At 33.2% G+C, this 19219-nt stretch overlaps 1 protein-coding gene and 1 long non-coding RNA gene across 2 annotated transcripts; one reads left to right on the top strand and one right to left on the bottom strand.

The window, feature by feature from the left end:
• The first annotated feature begins 6385 nt into the window (after positions 1 to 6385).
• LOC111615655 (activating signal cointegrator 1 complex subunit 2 homolog) lies at positions 6386 to 9938 on the top strand. Its single transcript, XM_023357088.1, has 2 exons — positions 6386 to 6478; positions 8111 to 9938. Exon 2 carries the CDS (start codon positions 8334 to 8336, stop codon positions 8982 to 8984), a length of 651 nt encoding a protein of 216 aa, XP_023212856.1. The 5' UTR covers positions 6386 to 6478; positions 8111 to 8333; the 3' UTR covers positions 8985 to 9938.
• Positions 9939 to 16192: 6254 nt separating this feature from the next.
• Positions 16193 to 18906, bottom strand: LOC111615662. The gene is made up of 2 exons (XR_002755120.1): positions 17138 to 18906; positions 16193 to 16998 (listed from the first exon to the last, which is right to left on the bottom strand). It is a non-coding gene; the product is annotated as an uncharacterized LOC111615662 (long non-coding RNA).
• Positions 18907 to 19219: the final 313 nt, after the last annotated feature.

Here is a 19219-nt window from a genome sequence, read left to right as displayed (position 1 = left end):
TACTGTATGCAGTTATCTGTCAAACTATTATTAAATAAATTTAGAAACTTTTTTGTATAGTGATAGAGACTTTTATAAAAATGAGATCTTGTTTAACGTTTGTATTAAGTTATATATTGCATTATTTATTAATTATTGTTATATCGTTATCAGAACCATCCAAAACGTCTCAAAGGCATTAGTGCATCTAAAGAATGCCAAAAGTATATTTCCGACGCAATCCGAACTACCATTATTACGCACGATTTTTCTTTATTATCTAAGGATAACTTTCCAGGAACAATCGGGGCAATTGATTGCACTCATATTCGTATTTAGTGTCCTGACTGCAGTAGAGCTCAACTTTTTTTATAATAGAAAATTCTATTATTGTATTAACTGCTAGGTAATACAATATCATCTTTACTTAAATATGTAATTTTCTTAACCTCATAATTAATTGAAATTTCAATAAAATTTATTGTAGCTTAAATAACTATTTAATATGTAATGGCCTATATATTTTTCTAACATTTTAAATTGTTATGCCTTGTTATGAAACAGTTATATTCTTGACTATTTCTTTGACATCTGAAGATAAAAATATCATATAATATCTTTCATATCTCAAACTGATAACTTTAATGATAATATATAATTGATGCATGTTTAAATGTATATTTCAGGTAATCTGTGATGGAAGAATGAAAATTAGAAATATTGTTGCTCGGTGGCCAGGTTCAACGAGTGACAGTAGAATTTTTTCTAACAACAGTATTAAAGAAATATTATAATATTGCAATGGCTATCTGGTTGGTGACAGTGGCTATCCTTGTTTGCCGTATTTAATGACCCCATTTCTACATTAGCAAAATCATGCCGAAAGACGGTATAACAAAGCTCATTCGCCAGCAAGAAATATCGTCGAGTAATTATTTGGGGTCTGGAAAAGACGATTTCCAGGTATTGGAAGTTGTCTGAGAACTAAATTAGACAACACGCTAAATATATTAATAGCCACAGTAATTCTACATAATTGGGCCATTGAATTTAAAGAGGAGAAGTTACTTACTGAGCATTTAAATGAAGAAATAAAGGAAGAAATTTCAAGAATGAAGGAGCAATCAATTTCGGAATCTGCTCTTCGAAGATCTATTATACTGCAACATTTCATTTAAATGAAACAGTACTTTAGGACTTTCACAAAAGGTCCTTTTCAGGACCATACAATTTTGATAAAGAGTGAGCCTATTATAGACAAAATAATTCTTCTTTTATTCATTTTAAATCATTTCCATTTAATTTATAACTGCTACATAATTTATTATAAATACAGGGTGGTTATAATTAAAGTTGCGCTACTCAGACCTGTCTAGAGCCCGTTCTCGTGGACATATATATACATTTCATCGAAATATGGACCATGGAAAATGTAAAAAAAATATTTAGTTCAAATTTTTACCACTAGGTGAAAAAATGGCACATGAACAAGAAACATGCAAAAGGTTTTTATTCACAACATTTGTTCAATGTGCAATCCATTTGCATTGTAAGGTGTTTTGAACATGTAACTGATGCAAATGGATTATATATAATACTAGCTGCAAGGACCCGCTTCGCTGGGTTTTTATTTGTATGTAATATAGTTTTTTATATATATATAAAAGGCTGTTTTCTAAGTAATCTAGAATCTAGCTGCAAGGACCTGCTTCGCTGGGTTTTAAGTTTTATGTAATATAGTTTTTTTATATATATAAAAGGCTGTTTTTCTAAGTAATNTCATTTAACAGTTGCTATTTATAACATTTTAAATTAAATGCTTGTAAATAATAATTAAGAAGTAATTATGTAAAACTGTTTATAATTTACACACTTTTTCGACATTCAGTACAGTATAAAAGAGAAATTTGTGAAGGAATGTTCCAGTATAGAATTTGCTGGAGCAAGGACTGTTTACGATGCAGGATGAATGTTTCGAACTCTGAGTGTAAACATTTAGTTCCTGACAGCCTTAATCTTTTCAATGTAGTTATCATATTTTGTTACATAATACCCATTAATTATTGTATAACTTTCATACACACTGTCGTGCTTTTCTCAACACGCGGAAAATTTGTCTTGCATAATATAACAATTCTTTTCTATATGAAACAGCGCATGTATACTTAATCTTTATCTCCTAATTGTAAACTTATAACATATATACCAATCTCTCATTGTAATACTTTATGCTATAATGCATATTACTCTTTGTAAATGTAACTATAACATTTGCAATACCAAAAACATCTGTAAACTGGCTCTGCTTACTGCGGAACCAGTCATGTAACCAGTCTTTTGTTTGATATTTTTCTATTATGTAATTGTTTATTAATAAGATTTGACCACTCTTAACTAGAGTTGTTGGCCCTGAAAAGGGCCTTTTTAATATTTATAATAAATACATTTATTTATTTTCTGATAATTTTAGTTCTTGCAGAAGTTTCAACTTTTTTAACTGTAATAACCTTACGTTAAGTTGTTCCGCTTCATGTTATTTTCTTTGTGTATCTTGTTTCATTTTCTCTGTTTTTATGCCTTCCTCTATTAGCCGAATTTGGGCTTTCTCTAATGAGTTAATGCTATAAATATGAATAATTATATTTTAGAAAGTAATTATTAATATGTAGTATTATTTTATCTGAACATTATTTGCCGTTGTCTTTTAGGTGGTGGTGTATCATCTGCCATTCTGCCACTTCCATATTTTCCCTGACAGCTGTATCTCTTATCACTACAGGTGCAAATAATCCTGAATTGGAGTATTTATTTGTAGCCGTAAGTTATTCAGTATTATTTTCATATGTAATGATAAGGGTGATAGTGGATCATCCGGATTGGGTAACGGTTTAATACTGTCACCCAGTGCCGGCCCGAGGCAAGTTTCAGGATGGAGCGAGATTTTATTATTGCGCTCCCCTTGGTTCCCTCTAATTTATACCCTTTAATTTTTTTACAACTGAAATGTCCCCTAGGGCTTAGCGCCTGGAGCGTCTGCGTCGTTCGCCCTATGGTAAGGCTGGCTCTGTGCAGAAGGCCCTAGAAGATAGAACAGAAGGTGCAAAAATTAACGGAATAAGCATTAACAATCTTAGATATGCAGATGACACATTCTCGCTACAACAGAAAAAAAATCTACAAATAGTGTTAAATAAACTAGTATGAAAAAGTGAAGAAATGAGAGTCACAGTAAATACAAAGAAAACTAAGACAATGTACATAAGTAAAGTTAAGCACACAATAAAGATGAAATGCAAAGGGGAGAACCTCGAACAAGTAGATGTTTCTGTTATTTGGGGAAAAGATTTTATTCAGACAATAATGTGAGATTAGTAGTGGACCACGGGTTAATCCCAAAATGACCACTTACGCTGCAACAGTTGGATAAACCTGATCTCGGGGTCTTAGGATGGCTTTTTATCGAGTGGCGTCCCTCGCCACTCGATAAAACGCCATCCTAAGACTGAGGTCATAAGCCATTCTAAGGTGAGCAAGTCGGCAGGCGTCCTTTAGAGACAGGAGACAGGTTTAACAAAATACCAAAGCATTTATTGAATAATTAAATCTAAATTACAGGAATTCTAAGGTTAAATGCGGTTATATTAGAATATTTACAGAATACGGCGACTAATTTCGTGGCTATGTCGCTGACCTAATTTCTAGTTCGAGAGAGAGCGCTTTGACAAAATCAAAATACCCCAAGTACCCAAGTTTCTCAGTGAAAGGGAAAATTGGCGAACGTCGTCTGTATGGAAGGGTGTGGTGTCTTCGGTGTCTTTTCCGACAGACTTCTTCCGTGTGCGGACGCTCTTGAGCTTCCGGCGATCTCCCCTTTTTATATCCTTGTCGTGAGAAAGCTGACACATAATCGACTTTTGTTGACGATGACGCTGCATTCCTCACACCCAAGTGTAAACTTTCCCAGCTATTTACACATCGAATTTCACGGATTGTTATACAATCAATGAAATCCGATTTAGTTTCAAATTCTTCGGGTTTCTTCCGCAGATATTTACAATTGACAGAAAATTTGGAATTATAAGAGTCCCAAACTACACAATAATGTATCAAAGGAAATCCGAAGCAGAATTGGACAAGCTAAAGACAAGTTTAACCAGATGAAAAACATTCTGTGTGAAAAAAACTAAATCTACAATTAACACTAAAAACGCTAAAATGCTACATTTGGCCCATTTTGCTTTATGGATGTGTTGCATAGACACTACGAACAGATATGGAGAAGATAATTGAGGCCTTTGAGATGCGGGAAATCAGAAGAATGTTGAAGATCAAGTGGACTAGCAGAACCACGAATGACAGGGGTGTCACATATGGCAAATACTAAAAGACAATTAATAAAAATAATAAAGAGAAAAAACTAGCATACGGTGGACACATATTGAAAAAGGAAAAATATGGAATTTTCAAACTCACATTAGAAGGAATGATTCAGAAAAGAAGATCAAGGGAAAGAAGAAGACGAGGCTGCATGGATGAATTTAAGGACTGATAGGACTAGATACTGAAAAAATTATCCATAAGACTCACAATAGAGATTTGTGGTATTTGCTGGCCGCCAACCTCTCCTAGGAGAAGGCACAGGCAAAAGAAGATAGTCACGTAACTAGACAGGTGCAACGGATGCAACGGGGCCAGAAACAAAGAAGGCTTCGAAAAGGAGCATGCGGAAAAATTTATGGCTGGACATTTTGATGAATATTTAAAAATTTTAATAATATCATTTATATCACATTTGTTATCATATGTTTATAGTAAGAAGCAACCTGCATTATTCGGAAACAATCAGCATTAATATTTCCAAATTGGTCTTCTTAATGCCACTGCTGATGTAATCATCTCAATTGTAAATTTCTAATCCGACTTCTCATTTTTTAGTTTTAAAATTAAATCCTAAAGAAAACTGTAGGTTATTGTCGTCCCCTTTCAAACTCTCTGTTCTATTCTTATAGAGTTTGTAATTAATAAGAAGCCTTCTGTAATTTTCCATATGTTTTATTTCTGTGTTCAAATATCCTGTTGTACAACTTTCGTCGTCTTCCACGCTACGGTATAGCAATCAGTATCGCTTCAAAGTAGCCAAAACATCGGGAAGAAATTCATCAGTTTTGTTATCTAGTGAAGAGAATAATTCACTAAAAGATTCAGCAAAGTCACCGACCGACAAAAATAACAAGGCTTAAATAGACTCGGTGGTAATTGCATTTTTTTGCATCCATACACCAAGTCTGTTTAAGCGCCGTATTTCTCTCCACCAGAACTGCCCGAAACGGAAAGAGCATCCACAAAAGTTTGTATTTGAAGAGGCGCTTTCAGTCCACGTTCAGATCCTATTAATATCCGTCCTTTAATATACAATAGTGACGAAAAAAATTAAGATTAGTCTCATCTGCTTCACTGTAATGTCAAAAAAGCTTTGTTTTTGTACCTAGCGATACACTGTACTAAGGCATTAATTAATTGTAAGACTAAAACGTTTAAAAAAGCAACCTATTAACCGAGTTAATTTGGGAATGTTAATGCTGACTGTTTTCGAATAATGCAGGTTGTTTCTTAGTATTAACAGTATGATAACAAATGTGATATGCAAAATATCCAGCCACATCACAAATTTTTCAATCAGTTCCATTTTGAAGCCTTCTTCGTTTCAGGCACCGTTGCACCTGTTGCTTGTTTAGTTAAGTTTTGGCAACGCAACACTTGGGCGAATTACCTAAAAGAGAACACCTTTCGGAAGGTCTTTCTAAAAGTAACTGACTTTTATTCATTCGCTACAGGAAAGACGTAGAGAAAATACAGGATACTCCACGTGGCCAGTCTGTCTGGGGAGGCGCGAACCAATAATCGAACTCCCACTGTTCAAGAAACGGAAGCGCCTGGTCACTGGTGGTCCGGCACATGTTACACGTGTTCAGTTACGGAACTATAGAAACACTTAATACATCTGAATAAGTAATCTAATAAACCTGCTCGTTGAAATAAAACGAGTTACGTTATTGGTGTGATTATCAATCTGAATTAATGTCACTCTATCAGACAATACCTGTATTTTAACGCGAACATTTTCGTTAAGTTCGATGAATTTTTAACACAATTAATACATAATATAAGAAAATTTTATTTAAAAGCAATATTTTAAAATTATTTTCACAATTAAAAACCAGGGTATTGCTTGTACTTTCCTGCTGAACTCGATTCAGTAAACTAAACAATTATGTAAATTAATAATTTGTCATAATCCAGAAATATTATTAAATAATAATTAATTCCCATGTAAAACCGAACTAAAAATAAAACTGTTAATTATTAACAAAATATTCGAAATTAAATTCATTTATCACAAATACATTTAAAATATATTTATGATAATAAAGCAACGTTTTAACCAACACTTGAGAAGGTGAAACGTCGAGACTAGCCCTTGTATATAAAAAAGATTTGTGTAAGTATAAATATCACTTTCATTTATATTTTAAAATCAAATAATAATAATAATAAATTAACAATATCTTTCAAAAGAAAACTTTTCTGCTTTACTATTTACGTTTTTATTATTCGTTTATAAGTAAAAGAATTTTACGGTGTTTTAAATCTTGTAATAATTGAAAATTGGAGCTTTTAAGCACCATTTTAAGTAGCTAACAAAGCATTTATTCGCTTACTGCTGCTCTCCACTTTGAATGAATGCAGTAAAAGTGACTGCTTATACTTTCAGTTAAAGAAGAATATTTTTGAAATTGATTCTTAATTAGATCATTAATGATGAAAACTTTCAGACTTTTATAAAATTAATGTTGTAGCATGCATTTGGATCGTTTATTTTCCTCGATATTGCTGCACTTATCTTAAAGGGAATTTCGAAAAAATAATTCATCTAAAAAGTAATCAGAGATACTGAAAGACATTAAATACAATCAGATTAGACTGTGAATTCACTTGTAATGTTAGAAATAAAATAGATACTGTACTTCTAATGGTTTATATTGTTAGATGAGCACTGAGTTCGAATTTTTCAATATATTTTTTTCTTAGTTTACCTTTTGTAATTAGTTGTATTAAATAACCTTTTTCTAAAAAAAATTAATTAAAATTAATTGTTGTCAATTTCTTGTTACTAAAACTATAAAAATTTCGTTGTAAATTTCGCAGCCTCTTTAATCTAGCTCTTGTAAATCTCTATTTTTTCCATATCCATAGTGATGGTTGGTGAGGGTACTTTTTAACCATTTTCGCTTCATTGTACTTTATGTCACAGCCTTCCTATATCTGTGACATTGATGCTAAAATTGTATAATTATGGTTTATTTGTACATTGAATTTGTGTTCGTTGAGTCTCACTATAAGACACAAGGAATGTATGTGACCTCAACGTTATTTTTTTAGATCCCAATCTGTTAATTTTTGCATTGTATTTTGTATACTCCAGCCTGTTCTTTTTTAATTTGTTTTCGTCATTTCATAGCAAGTTGTAAATATCAATATTAGCTGTTTTGTAAACTATATTGGAGTTTTTGTACGTTACCAGCTATTATCCAACGGTTAGCTGAATGTAAATTTGTTGATTTTATCGATGTTTTTGGAGACATCTGTTTTCTTTATAACTCCATTCTATTTTTTCTCAAATTGAGTAAGTTCTATACTCTAAAGTTATCGTTTAAGTTTATTTTTATTTATTGTTAACATTATATTTTCCACAAGTTATTTAGTGAGTTTATTAACATTAAAAATTGTATTTAAAATTTAAATAAAATGTTTTATTCCTGAAACAGAATCTAAAAACGGTTGTAAGAAACCTGATGATAGCCAATAGGAGTACGCTCTAAACGTTAGTAATTGAAAATTTTCTCTTAGAAAATGCATATGTAGTAGTATATTTTTAATTTATTTTCTGCTTAGCACATTCGAACTGCATTTATGTTATATGCCTCGAATATCTCATTATTCATGCTATACTTAACAACTGATTTCCTTGAGATTATTACATTGTTGTTCCTTTGTCGAACCCTAATTAGTATAGATATACGGTTTAAAAATTAATGTTCGTAACTGAAATGCAGTTTGTCTTTTTTCACAGAGCCTTGAACTATAACAAAATGGAAGATAAATCGAACCGTCGCGCAACAGGTTCTGAAAAAAATCATGACAGAAGTAATGAACTTAAAGGTCACGAGTGCAAATTTTGCTCGATAACATTCCTGCCCGAACTATCAACGTATAAAGGACCTTTAACACAAACTTTCCAGGGACCGTTGATGTAACCCAGATCGTCACCAGCGCAAACTCTAGACAAATCAGGAATGCAAGATGAACCTTCTTCATCACAAATTTTAACGAAACCACGGATGCAAAAAGAACCTTCTTCAACACAAACTTTTCAAGAACCACGGATGCAAGCTGGATATTCTTCAACACAAATTGTAAAGGAACCACAGATGCAAAAACGATCATTCTCAACACACATGTTTTGGCAACCATTGATGCAAAGCAGATCTTCATCACAAACTGTGGAGGAACCGATGATGCAATTCGAATCGTCCTCAACTCAAACCCTAAACGAATCAGGGATGCAAGATGAACCTTCTCCATCACAAATTGTAAAGAAACCACGGATGCAAACAGAACCTTTTTCAACACAAACTTTCCAAGAACCACGGATGCAAACAGAATTTTTTTCAACACAAACTTTCCAAGAACCACGGATGCAAGCTGGATATTTATCAACACAAATTGTAAATGAACCACAGATGCAAAAACGATCATTCTCAACACACATGTTTTGGCAACCATTGATGCAAAGCAGATCTTCACCACAAACTGTGGAGGAACCGATGATGCAGTTCGGATCGTCCTCAACGCAAACCCTAAACGAATCAGAGATGCAAGATGAACCTTCTTCATCACAAATTGTAAAGAAACCACAGATGCAAACAGAACCATTTCAACAATAACCCTGGAGGACCAGAGATATAAGCGGTAATTTCATCCACTCTCCTTAGAGAAACTATCGATGCAGATAGAACTTTACATATATGCACTTCTTCAGAAATTTTTGACGTAAGCAGGTTTTGCTATTACTGCAATTTTGCTAGAATTATTTATGATAACAGGATTTTGGTTAATTTCAATGCTTCACAAACTATTAATGCGAATAAAACCTTCTAAAATACCAACTCTGATAAAAACACGAATGTAAGAAAGAGATGCAACCAAGATCTCCAGCACAAACTCTGCCTACCATTCGTTATTCGTTTATTGATCTTCAGCTCGAACTTCGAGTAAAGAAGAGGTTTATGCAGGTCTTTTCTGTACTGAAATTTCGGAAAAAAGAGCGATGCAAGAGTTGTTTTCAACTAAATCATCACAGTTAGTAAAACCTCCTACTCAAATTCTTTTCAGTTTCCGTGATTCGTTTGCTTCTTCTTTAACACAAATGTCGGATAAAAAGGGAAAGCAACCTGACCAACTTAAATCCTTAGATTAGAAGCAAGCAGGACTTTACTGATATTTCGGGGAGAGATGTGATTCAAGAAGGATCTTCTTCATTTGAAGCTTCGGAAAAAGCATGCCTTGACGAACATTATCCAGTTTTCTTGATTCGTCTTCAACTCAAACTTTGGATAAAGAAAATTTTCAAGGAGGATTTTTTACCCACATCCATCATGACGAACAAGTGGAATGGAGAAGTTCTACCTAACCCCGACTAACTTTCTGTGTTTTGCTTCAGCGATCTCAAACGCAATCGCCGAGTAAAGAAGGGAAAAATGAAGGTGAAAATAAATAAAAGAGATCTGTACAAGTTTGAAAACAAAATCCGACTAAATCATCAATTTTAAAATTATTACGAATTAAGTGTGTTATAAATTTATGTAACTAAACGAAATTATTCGTGTTAAAATAAAAGCATGGTCTGTTTATTTGTTTGTTTGTTTGTTAGGTTATGTCACTGCAACTCTTAGGCGATCTCTAGGTGGTTGCTTTTACGGAGGTTTTTTAGGGTAACTGGCCTCTTATCAGGCATTCCTAACGTGGAGATAACTCGGAAAACTTTACGTGGCCAGACAGACCTGGAGAAACACGAACCCACAACTGAACTCCTACTATTCAGGATACGAAATCGCTTGGCAACTGGTGGGCCCGTTGTCTGATACAGCGACAATAATTCGGATGGATAATCTCACCAATAACGTAACTCGTTTCATTTCAAACTAGCTGTTTTATTAGATCATTTATCCAAATGTATTAAATCGCTGTGTATTCCTGACTCTGGACGAGTGCAACAGGTGGAAAGGGCCTGAAACGAAAAAGGCTTCCAAATGGAACTGGCGGAAAAATTTGTGGCTGAACATTTTGCCGAAAATTAAATCTTAACTAAATAATTTTAGGAAATTTCAATAAAATTAATTACATCACATTTTTATCATACTGTTAATAGTAAAATACAATCTGCATTATTGAAAAACAATCGGCATTAACATTTCCAAATCAAGTACTGGATGGTATATTGCTCTTTCAAAGCTTCTTGGTCATATAATTAATTAATGCCTTAGTATACTATATCGCGAGGTACAAAAGCAAAGTTACCGACATCGCCGTGAAGCGGATGGGACTAATCTAAATTTTGTTTTAGTCTCTACTGAATATTAAAGGCGGATATTAACAGAAGCTTAACGTGAACGGAAAGAGCATCCTCAAATGCAAATTTGAGAGCCCGGATTTAAGATTCTAATATTTTTACTCATTAGGTTAAAAGTTAGGGTTAACTCCAAACGAGAAAAACAACCGACAAATTTTCTCATAAAATTTCTTCATAAAACACTGTTCCCACGGGGATACTTCCTTGTGGAAGATGAGTTAACAGTTGTGTCATAAATTTGTCACTTCGTCCACAATTGGTCAAAGAAGATCATCACCTGTGACTTACACGAGGAAATCTCAAAAACAGAGCCCCCCCCCCATATAAAGGCAAGTGCGATCACGACACAAGGGGGAAAAAATAAGTTTTTTTTCTATATGTGTGCGTGTGTTCCCGTGGATTTACTTGCCTCTCGTCGCCACCGTCTTCCATAGACTTTGAACTTTGACTTCGAACTTTGAACTGATTTGAACTTTGAACTTGGACGGACGAACCTCGGATCAACGTTATAACGACATAATTAGAGGTATTTATTCTACTCGCGAGAGTATGTAAGCTCTCTCTCTCGACTCTTTCCAACTTGCGATTAGGGTCGCGACTGATTTATATTTTGTCCGCTATCAAACCCGAAACCTATGAATTACGGATTGAAAATCCCGAGAGGGAACTGTAACCTCGATTCCTGAATTAATTATTAATTTAAAATGTTCAACAATAAACGGGTATATTGTTAATGAACTTAGATTGGTGTGCGTTTTTTCCGACATTATTATCTCCATACTGAACCCAAAGTCCTCGACGAGATCGGTCGTGATAATTCCTCCTCAAATTAAACGAGTATCTATCCGCAAGGAAATAATAGATTGGTGTCACATCCTGACCTGAAATAAGGATCTAGCGATCCTTAACTTTAAAACCCTTCCGCTCAAAAGAACCCATCCTTTAGACAAGCGAGACCAAACCTCAAGGTCTTGTCGAATAAGCGGTAGGAGAGTCAAGAACTCGTAAACATCCTACCCCCGATTAGTCTCACACAAACATTTGTGGATGCTTTTTCCGTTTCTGGCAGTGCTTGTGCAGAGAAATACAACGGTTGAACAGACTTGGTATATGAATGTAAAAAAAAATGCAATTAACGTAAAATCTATTCAAGCTTTATTATTATTTATCAGTTGGAAAGTTTGCTGAAACTTTTAGTGAATTATTGTAATTACTAGATGACAAAACTGGTGAATCTCTGTCTGATATTTGGATACTTTAAAGGTTTACTGTAGTGTAACATGGAAGACGATGAAGTCCACATTTGAACCCAGAAATAAAACATAGGAAAAACCACAGGCGGCTTTTCACGGACTACAAACTCTATAAGAATGGCATGAAGAATTTGAACACAGGACGACAATAACCCACACTTTTATTTAAGGTTTAGTATTAAAACTAAAAAAAGTAGTTAGATTATGAATTGACAATTAAGATGGCAACATTAGCTGTGGCATTTAGAAAACTGAAGAACTAGATACACCTATTTGCATGAAACATCGGTTCCTACAAAGTCCAATTTTTTCATCATCTCTAAAGACAACTAGTATTGCCACAAAGACCACTAAAGTAAACATGTTTCGCAAACATAGATGATGAGACTGGTGATGAGCGGAGTATACCGCAATATAAAGCTCAATTATCTTACCCACCACATCAAATAAACAGGCACATCGTGGTGGTCCTGTAAGACAATTGTACACTATACTTGTTCGGTTTGAATGTCAATAAATTACGTTTATTGATAGTTTATTGCATTTGAAAATATTTATATGGATTTTTTTTTATAAATTACAGTATATGCCCTGTACACTATACTTTTTCTTTATCAATAGAGTCGTGCCTGTCATCTATCTAATACGTTATGAAAAAAGTTTTTGAATTGATATAACATGACTTTCGGTTCTAATAACGGTACGAAGACTGATTTATTTCTGTACAGCACGTTCCGATATGTCTTCCCATACGGACGAATTAATGCCTTTTCGTTATGTTTCTAATGATTCGTTTTGCAGCTTCATTTGTAATTAAAAAATCCAATTTTCGTTTCAGCAGAAGTTTATGAGGTTTTACTGTTTGTAGTTGTTTTATTGTAAGGATAGATATATTTTTACCGTTTGTACTATGGGAAAGTTATTTCTGTCCCGTAGTTTTGATGTGTGTATGTCTCCGTTTTGAAACCATCGTTGAGGTTGATGTTGCTTTATTTCGGTGTTTTAGTCGAAAAAAAACAGAGAAATGAGGTTGAGATTAAGTTGAAGGGCCTGATTGCATTTATTCTGTCTGCAAGATTTTAACAAATGGTTTCGCTTTACTCTCTCCTTTTTTCAGATTTTGAATTGTAGAAAACGTAAGGGGCACGGACACTGAACAGAGTTTGAGTTAAACGTACTGCTTGCATCTATTCTTGCTCCAATGTTGCAGTTGATGAAGTACTTCCTGAATTCAATGTTTCTCTATGAATTAGGTAGAAAATTGCTTGCTGCCGTTCTTCCTGCAAGATTTCAGTTTAGGAAGCTCTCGCTTCTATTTGTAGTTCCTACAGGGATTTTACTGAAGAAGGTTTTGTTTGCATTAATAGTTCTGGGGTTTGATTTGAGGAATGAAGTGTACAGTCCAATTTATAGGAACCGGTACATTGCTCTCGACAACATTTTTACTACATTATTTTCGTCGCGAAGAATGAAAATTTCCAAAATTCATAGCCCAGAACTTATGTAACGAAGGATATCTTTTTACATTCATATGCTTCAATTCGTATAGACGAAGTACCAACACACTTACAATGACAGCTCTCCATGATTGAATTCTTTAAGAATTTTTGTTTAACTCCATAGAGAATAAGAGAAAACTTAGTATTAACAAGTAGTTTGAGATTTGACCGTTGAAATATTTAAAACGGAGAATGCGATCAAAGTATTTTAAGCGATCTGTAAAATAAGGAAGACCAAGGCGAACTCTTGCTACATCGTGGTTATCAATATAGGGTATATTGCAAAATTTATATATCAGAAAATAAATAATTTTAAAATACAGTCGGCCCCCTATAACACTGTTGATTATTCCGTTTTGTATGTATTACATGTTGTACAATTCACTTTGATTTTACAAATACGTGAGCCGTTCACAGCCCAGCACATGTATTTGTAAAATCTAAGTGACTGTCTTTAAGTGTATTTTTCTTGCTACAAAGATTTCTTGAAGCTAAGAAATTAATGCTAAAATAGTCGCTTTGGTTTGTAAAGCGACTGTAATACTGTTAGATAAGCAGGTCATTGACGTAGTGTTAGAAATTCGTGTATGAAGGAATACTCGGTACACGAATAGACAGGAAACTCTTTACTAGAAAAAAAGTAAGTATTATTAAAACGAAAAAAAGTACAAATATATGTTAAAAAGAAGCTCCGGTTCGTTTGAGTGATGTTTTCGCTTATTATCAATACCGGACGGGTCAAGCCACGTGTCGAGGATAATACTATTTACATAAAAATTTGAAAATGAAATCTGTACATAAAAATTTGAAAATGGAATACATTAACATATTTACTGTTAATGTACTAAATAATTGGGACATGTGTTTTATTGAAATAAAAGTGTTTGAATGGGTCACATTACTCAAAATCCCTTTGTGGATGAAGGTAGAGGAAAGCTTTATTTTTATTTCGAATCATCGGTCTGTAAATATACTCGACAGTGAATTATTTGATGAAGTTTCGTGTGTAAAAAAATATGTCACAAACGAAAAGATCGACGAATGGCGACAGAATAACAAGCCCTGCCATCAAAAGTGGGTTGAGATTTTTGAACATTTTACAGCAAAAGAAATTGCTTTCGAAAATATTTGTAAAATCGTAGAATTTTCTTTCTGTCTCCTTGGATCTAATGCCTTGTTAAATGAATATTTTCATTGGTGAATAATATGTGGACGAATGAAAAAATCCATTTAAAAGCACATTATTTCTGTCAAATACAACTTTCAAATGAACTGTATAAAATTTTATGACTTTAAAGCGTGAACCAGTGCTATTTAAAAAAATTAATTTTACTGAAAAGTATCAAANATTTTCATTGGTGAATAATATGTGGACGAATGAAAAAATCCATTTAAAAGCACATTATTTCTGTCAAATACAACTTTCAAATGAACTGTATAAAATTTTATGACTTTAAAGCGTGAACCAGTGCTATTTAAAAAAATTAATTTTACTGAAAAGTATCAAAATTAATGTTATTTGAATTTTTACAATGTGTATGTATGTGTAATGTTATAAACTTATGAATTTTACAAGATTTTTTTTTATTTTCTTAAATATGTCCTTTATTTTCCCCCAAAAATATAGTCACTGTAAGCATACTGCACAGATTTTTGCAACGATGGGCCATCCGCCTTCCCCCAGAGCGACAGTAGACTAGTTTAACCATCGACGATTGCGTAGCAGCTTGGGATTTCCAAAATATTTACCCGCCGTTAAACTGCAACATTGCAGTGAAGCTTATGACGTTTAATTAATGCAATGTATCGAATAACGCATTGCATCAAACGTAATTCGAAATTTCACATAACACACAACAAATTTAACCAATTAGCATCTCCTCTCAGATCTTATAGTCAAAAATCCCCAATAAGATTGTTAATAAATTTCACTGTTAATAAGTAATACAATATACATACAGTACAATGTAATCGGTTTCCGTTTTGTCTATGATGATACACAACTATGGATCATTACGAGTAAAGATTACAACTTCGGTTGTGTTTTTACATAGGATAATTATAACAACACTAAACGAGTTATTTGTGATTAAGGAAGACGGGTTCTACCAAACTAAATGATACACATACTTATGATAATATATTTTAAATTTAAATTTATTAAATTAAAAAATAATTTTACAAAACCTTTCTTGTTCACTTCCATAACATCAAATGTATTTTACAAAATGTAAAAATTACAAATGAAAAAAATAAAACTTCAAACATTTCTTGTTTTAATGTTAAATAAAATCTAAATACAAATATTAAAAAGAAAAAATACTTTTGTTAACATTTTCTTCGTAACAAATACTGTTATTCATTATCATTACGATATTTAATAATATAATTTAAATTACGTTTAAAACAAAACTTTTGTAAGCACTAAGTACACGATAACGGCTTTTACTCCGAATGAGTTCGCAGATGTAGAATCAGAGTTGTTTTCAGTGTAAAACTTCGTTTGCATTGATCACAGGTAAAGGGTTTCTCCCCTGTGTGAGTACGCAGATGATCAATCAAATTTTTTTTCAGTGTAAAACTTCGTTTGCATTGATCACAGGTAAAGGGTTTCTCCCCTGTGTGAGTACGCAGATGATCAACCAAAACATGTTTGTATGTGAAACTTCGTTTGCAATGGTCACAAGTGAAAGGTTTCTCCCCGGTATGAGTCTTGACGTGGTTACATAGACTGCTGGAATACTTGAACTGACGAGTACAGAATTTGCAAGACAACAGCCCTTCTCCGGTGTGAATCCTTTGATGACATTTTAAATTATACTTCGAAGCGAATTCTTTCTCGCAACTGTCACATCGATACTTCCCATTCTTTCTCTTCTGGAGGTTTAAACCTGTAAAATACGAGAAATTTTAAAACCTAATAATCAAAACTCCCTTCAATTTATTGTCAATCAAATATCTAAATTTAAGCGTTCTAATTATAAAGAACTGTTAAAGTTTTGAGTACAGATAGAAAAAGACTTTTCTTTCTATCAAATTTCTTTAAACTAAAATTTAAACCTTACAATTAACTGGACGACATCATATCACACTTTAGATCACACATAAACTCCTTACGCCGGTATTCACAAATATTAGCAAACACGTACAAATACAATACAATCACAAATTAACGTAATTTATACATTTTTTCAAAACAATTTATATGAAATATTATAACATATTCGAAAATAATTTAAAATATCTTCTTAATTTTTCTCTTTTTCTTCATTTGCGGGAAAGATGGTCTCTTTGTTGTTATATTCTTGTGTAGTTTCCTAACACTGGCTTCAATTTTAGTGTTTCGTTAACAACAGAATTCGAACACATCCTTCAGCAGTTTTCGTGTGTCCCCGGAAACCATTCTCTATTACAAAGATGTTCTTTATTGGTTGAAAGTGAATCTGAAAATAACAAAGTTCGGAATGAAATCAGATACGAGAATTACGTCATACATTATTTTATATAACAATTGAAATAATTTTAGAAATTCTTTCTTGGACACGTCACGCCACAAAATTAAAGCCGGGTTCGAAATCTAAAAAGTAAACGAATTCGAATTAATTTTTTTTCTCTAGGAATACGTATGAAGTACATTGATAGAATAATATTAATTATTAATACGATCTTTAAATAGTTTTATCTAAATGTTTAGAAATAAGTACATCAGATAATACCGTGTTTTGCGAAGACCCTTTCCTTTCATTTTCGTACTTACAGCTTTGATTGTTTTTATAATTTCAAATTCTTCAATAATTTCTAACCTTTTCTCGAAAATTGTGATTTGAAAAATGCTGGAGAAAAAATGACAGATCTACTTACGTTCGTTGACATTAAGTCAAGAAACTTCAGTCCACGAAGAGACTTATAGCACTTTCAATACTCTTTACCACACTCCACAAGCCAAACTCTAGATCCATTCGATATTTCGCGAAATGTTACCCGAGAAATCGTCTTCAGTTTCTGAGGAAATCGTGCTTCTTTTTTTCCTTTCTAATATAATCGTCAAAGAGATTTTCTTCTTCGAATCGACACTACAAATAATCATTTTAAATATAAGTAAGTGTACAATAAAATGGCTAGAAAATATTATGTCGGAATCGAGCTTATTTGCTTTCTTTTTATTGGAGGTTACGGTAAGAGGCGCTGCTGTCAATCGTTGCGCTACACTGGCTGTATCATTCTACGTTTATATTGGTTTTATGTGGGATTTTTAATCAGAGTAATGCGCTGTAGTTAAGTAAAAGAATTTAGATCGATAATAAATCATATCTGGAGCAATCAATTTACATCATTACTTTATTATTTGATATAATCTATTATTTACAATAGTACTATTTTATTAACATTTATACGTGAAGGAATTCGATTAATGCTAATTAAGATTCTTTTTAAATCAAATAGCCTACACTTTATTGTCTGTTTTTTTCATTACAACTGTCGAGTACTGTACGAACAAGTATTATTTAAAGTACAAGAGTAATCTACTCTTGTTATTAATTAATAATAACGTTTATTCATATTTACTAAAAATCTACAAAATTTTTCGTGTTTTTAAAGCCAAACAAAATGTTTGATTCTAGTTCTGTCTCTGTTGTAGCACCATTGCATATCTTCAACTTATATGCATTTTCAATAATATCCTCAGCTCGCTGCAAAGAAATTGTTGAAATATTTTCAAATTGAACACCCTCGATATATATTTTGCACGAAAATACATCTTCGTACTGTGCAAAAGTCACTAACTTAGATGCGTTTAGAGTAGCACTATTGTTTTTTTAACACTAGCTCATTTTCTGCGTACACAATTAAATTAGATTCATTTTTAAAGGGCACCTTATCCAGAAATCCGGCACTTTTAGCCTTTCAAAATCTTTAAGCCGAAGGGACGAAGACGACGAGGACAATTCTGGCTCGATATGTAATTCCTGCGAAGAGAGAATAGGAGAGTCGACCGTCTTCTTCTTGTTTGTGTTATTAAATTTCTGTTTGATCTTCCGAAACTTTGACCTATCGATCCGAAGTTTCGACAGCGTCTCATCGATAACCAAAATGACTTAACTTTAAAATATGAACTTTCTAGACCCAGTAGTTTTTTTCTACGAGCGTGTGCAGTGCCGTAAGAAGAAAATTAAGAAAAAGAAAATACAGATTTTTTTGGCGATTTTTGCGCTTTTCAATGGCTTATAGAAAACTAGTAGCTCGGGACGCCCCCTAGTGGGCGTTCTTTACAAACTTCCATGAGGCGCGGTTCCTTTGACTTTTTTGTTCCTATCAATATGCTCTACAGCGCTGTTAAAGTCCGAATGGTAAGATTTACTCTCCGAATGAAGAGTTGGCGACCCCCGCAAACCGTAGACCCGTGAACTAACAATAAAGTCAAAGGAACCATACCCCTACTCGCGACCCTTCGAGAGATATAAGCTCCTGAAATAATAAATTTCTATTACAAATATACTGAATTATTTATATTGTTATATTGACCAAATAATAATTTATTGGCCAAACGGATAATAAAAATTTATATTGTTAATTTAAATAAGAATTAAAATTGTTAATTTGAATGTTTGAAATATGACACACGATAGGGGCGCCTCTAGTGTCCGTTATCAAACGGTTACGGGACGGACAGACGGATACCCGTTGAATGGGTTATATATATAGATGCAGTCATTTTGCAAATTATCGAAGAAAACAATTATATTTCGAACGAGAATTTCGGAATTACTTCGAGTGTTTGGGGCAAAGAAATCGACCCC

This window comes from Centruroides sculpturatus, unplaced genomic scaffold (assembly GCF_000671375.1).
Source record: "Centruroides sculpturatus isolate CEXI.00-Female unplaced genomic scaffold, Cexi_2.0 scaffold161, whole genome shotgun sequence".
Classification (NCBI taxonomy): Eukaryota; Metazoa; Arthropoda; class Arachnida; order Scorpiones; family Buthidae; genus Centruroides; species Centruroides sculpturatus.
The sequence above is the reverse complement of the archived record's forward strand: the minus strand, read 5'-3'. Positions and strand labels throughout refer to the sequence as shown.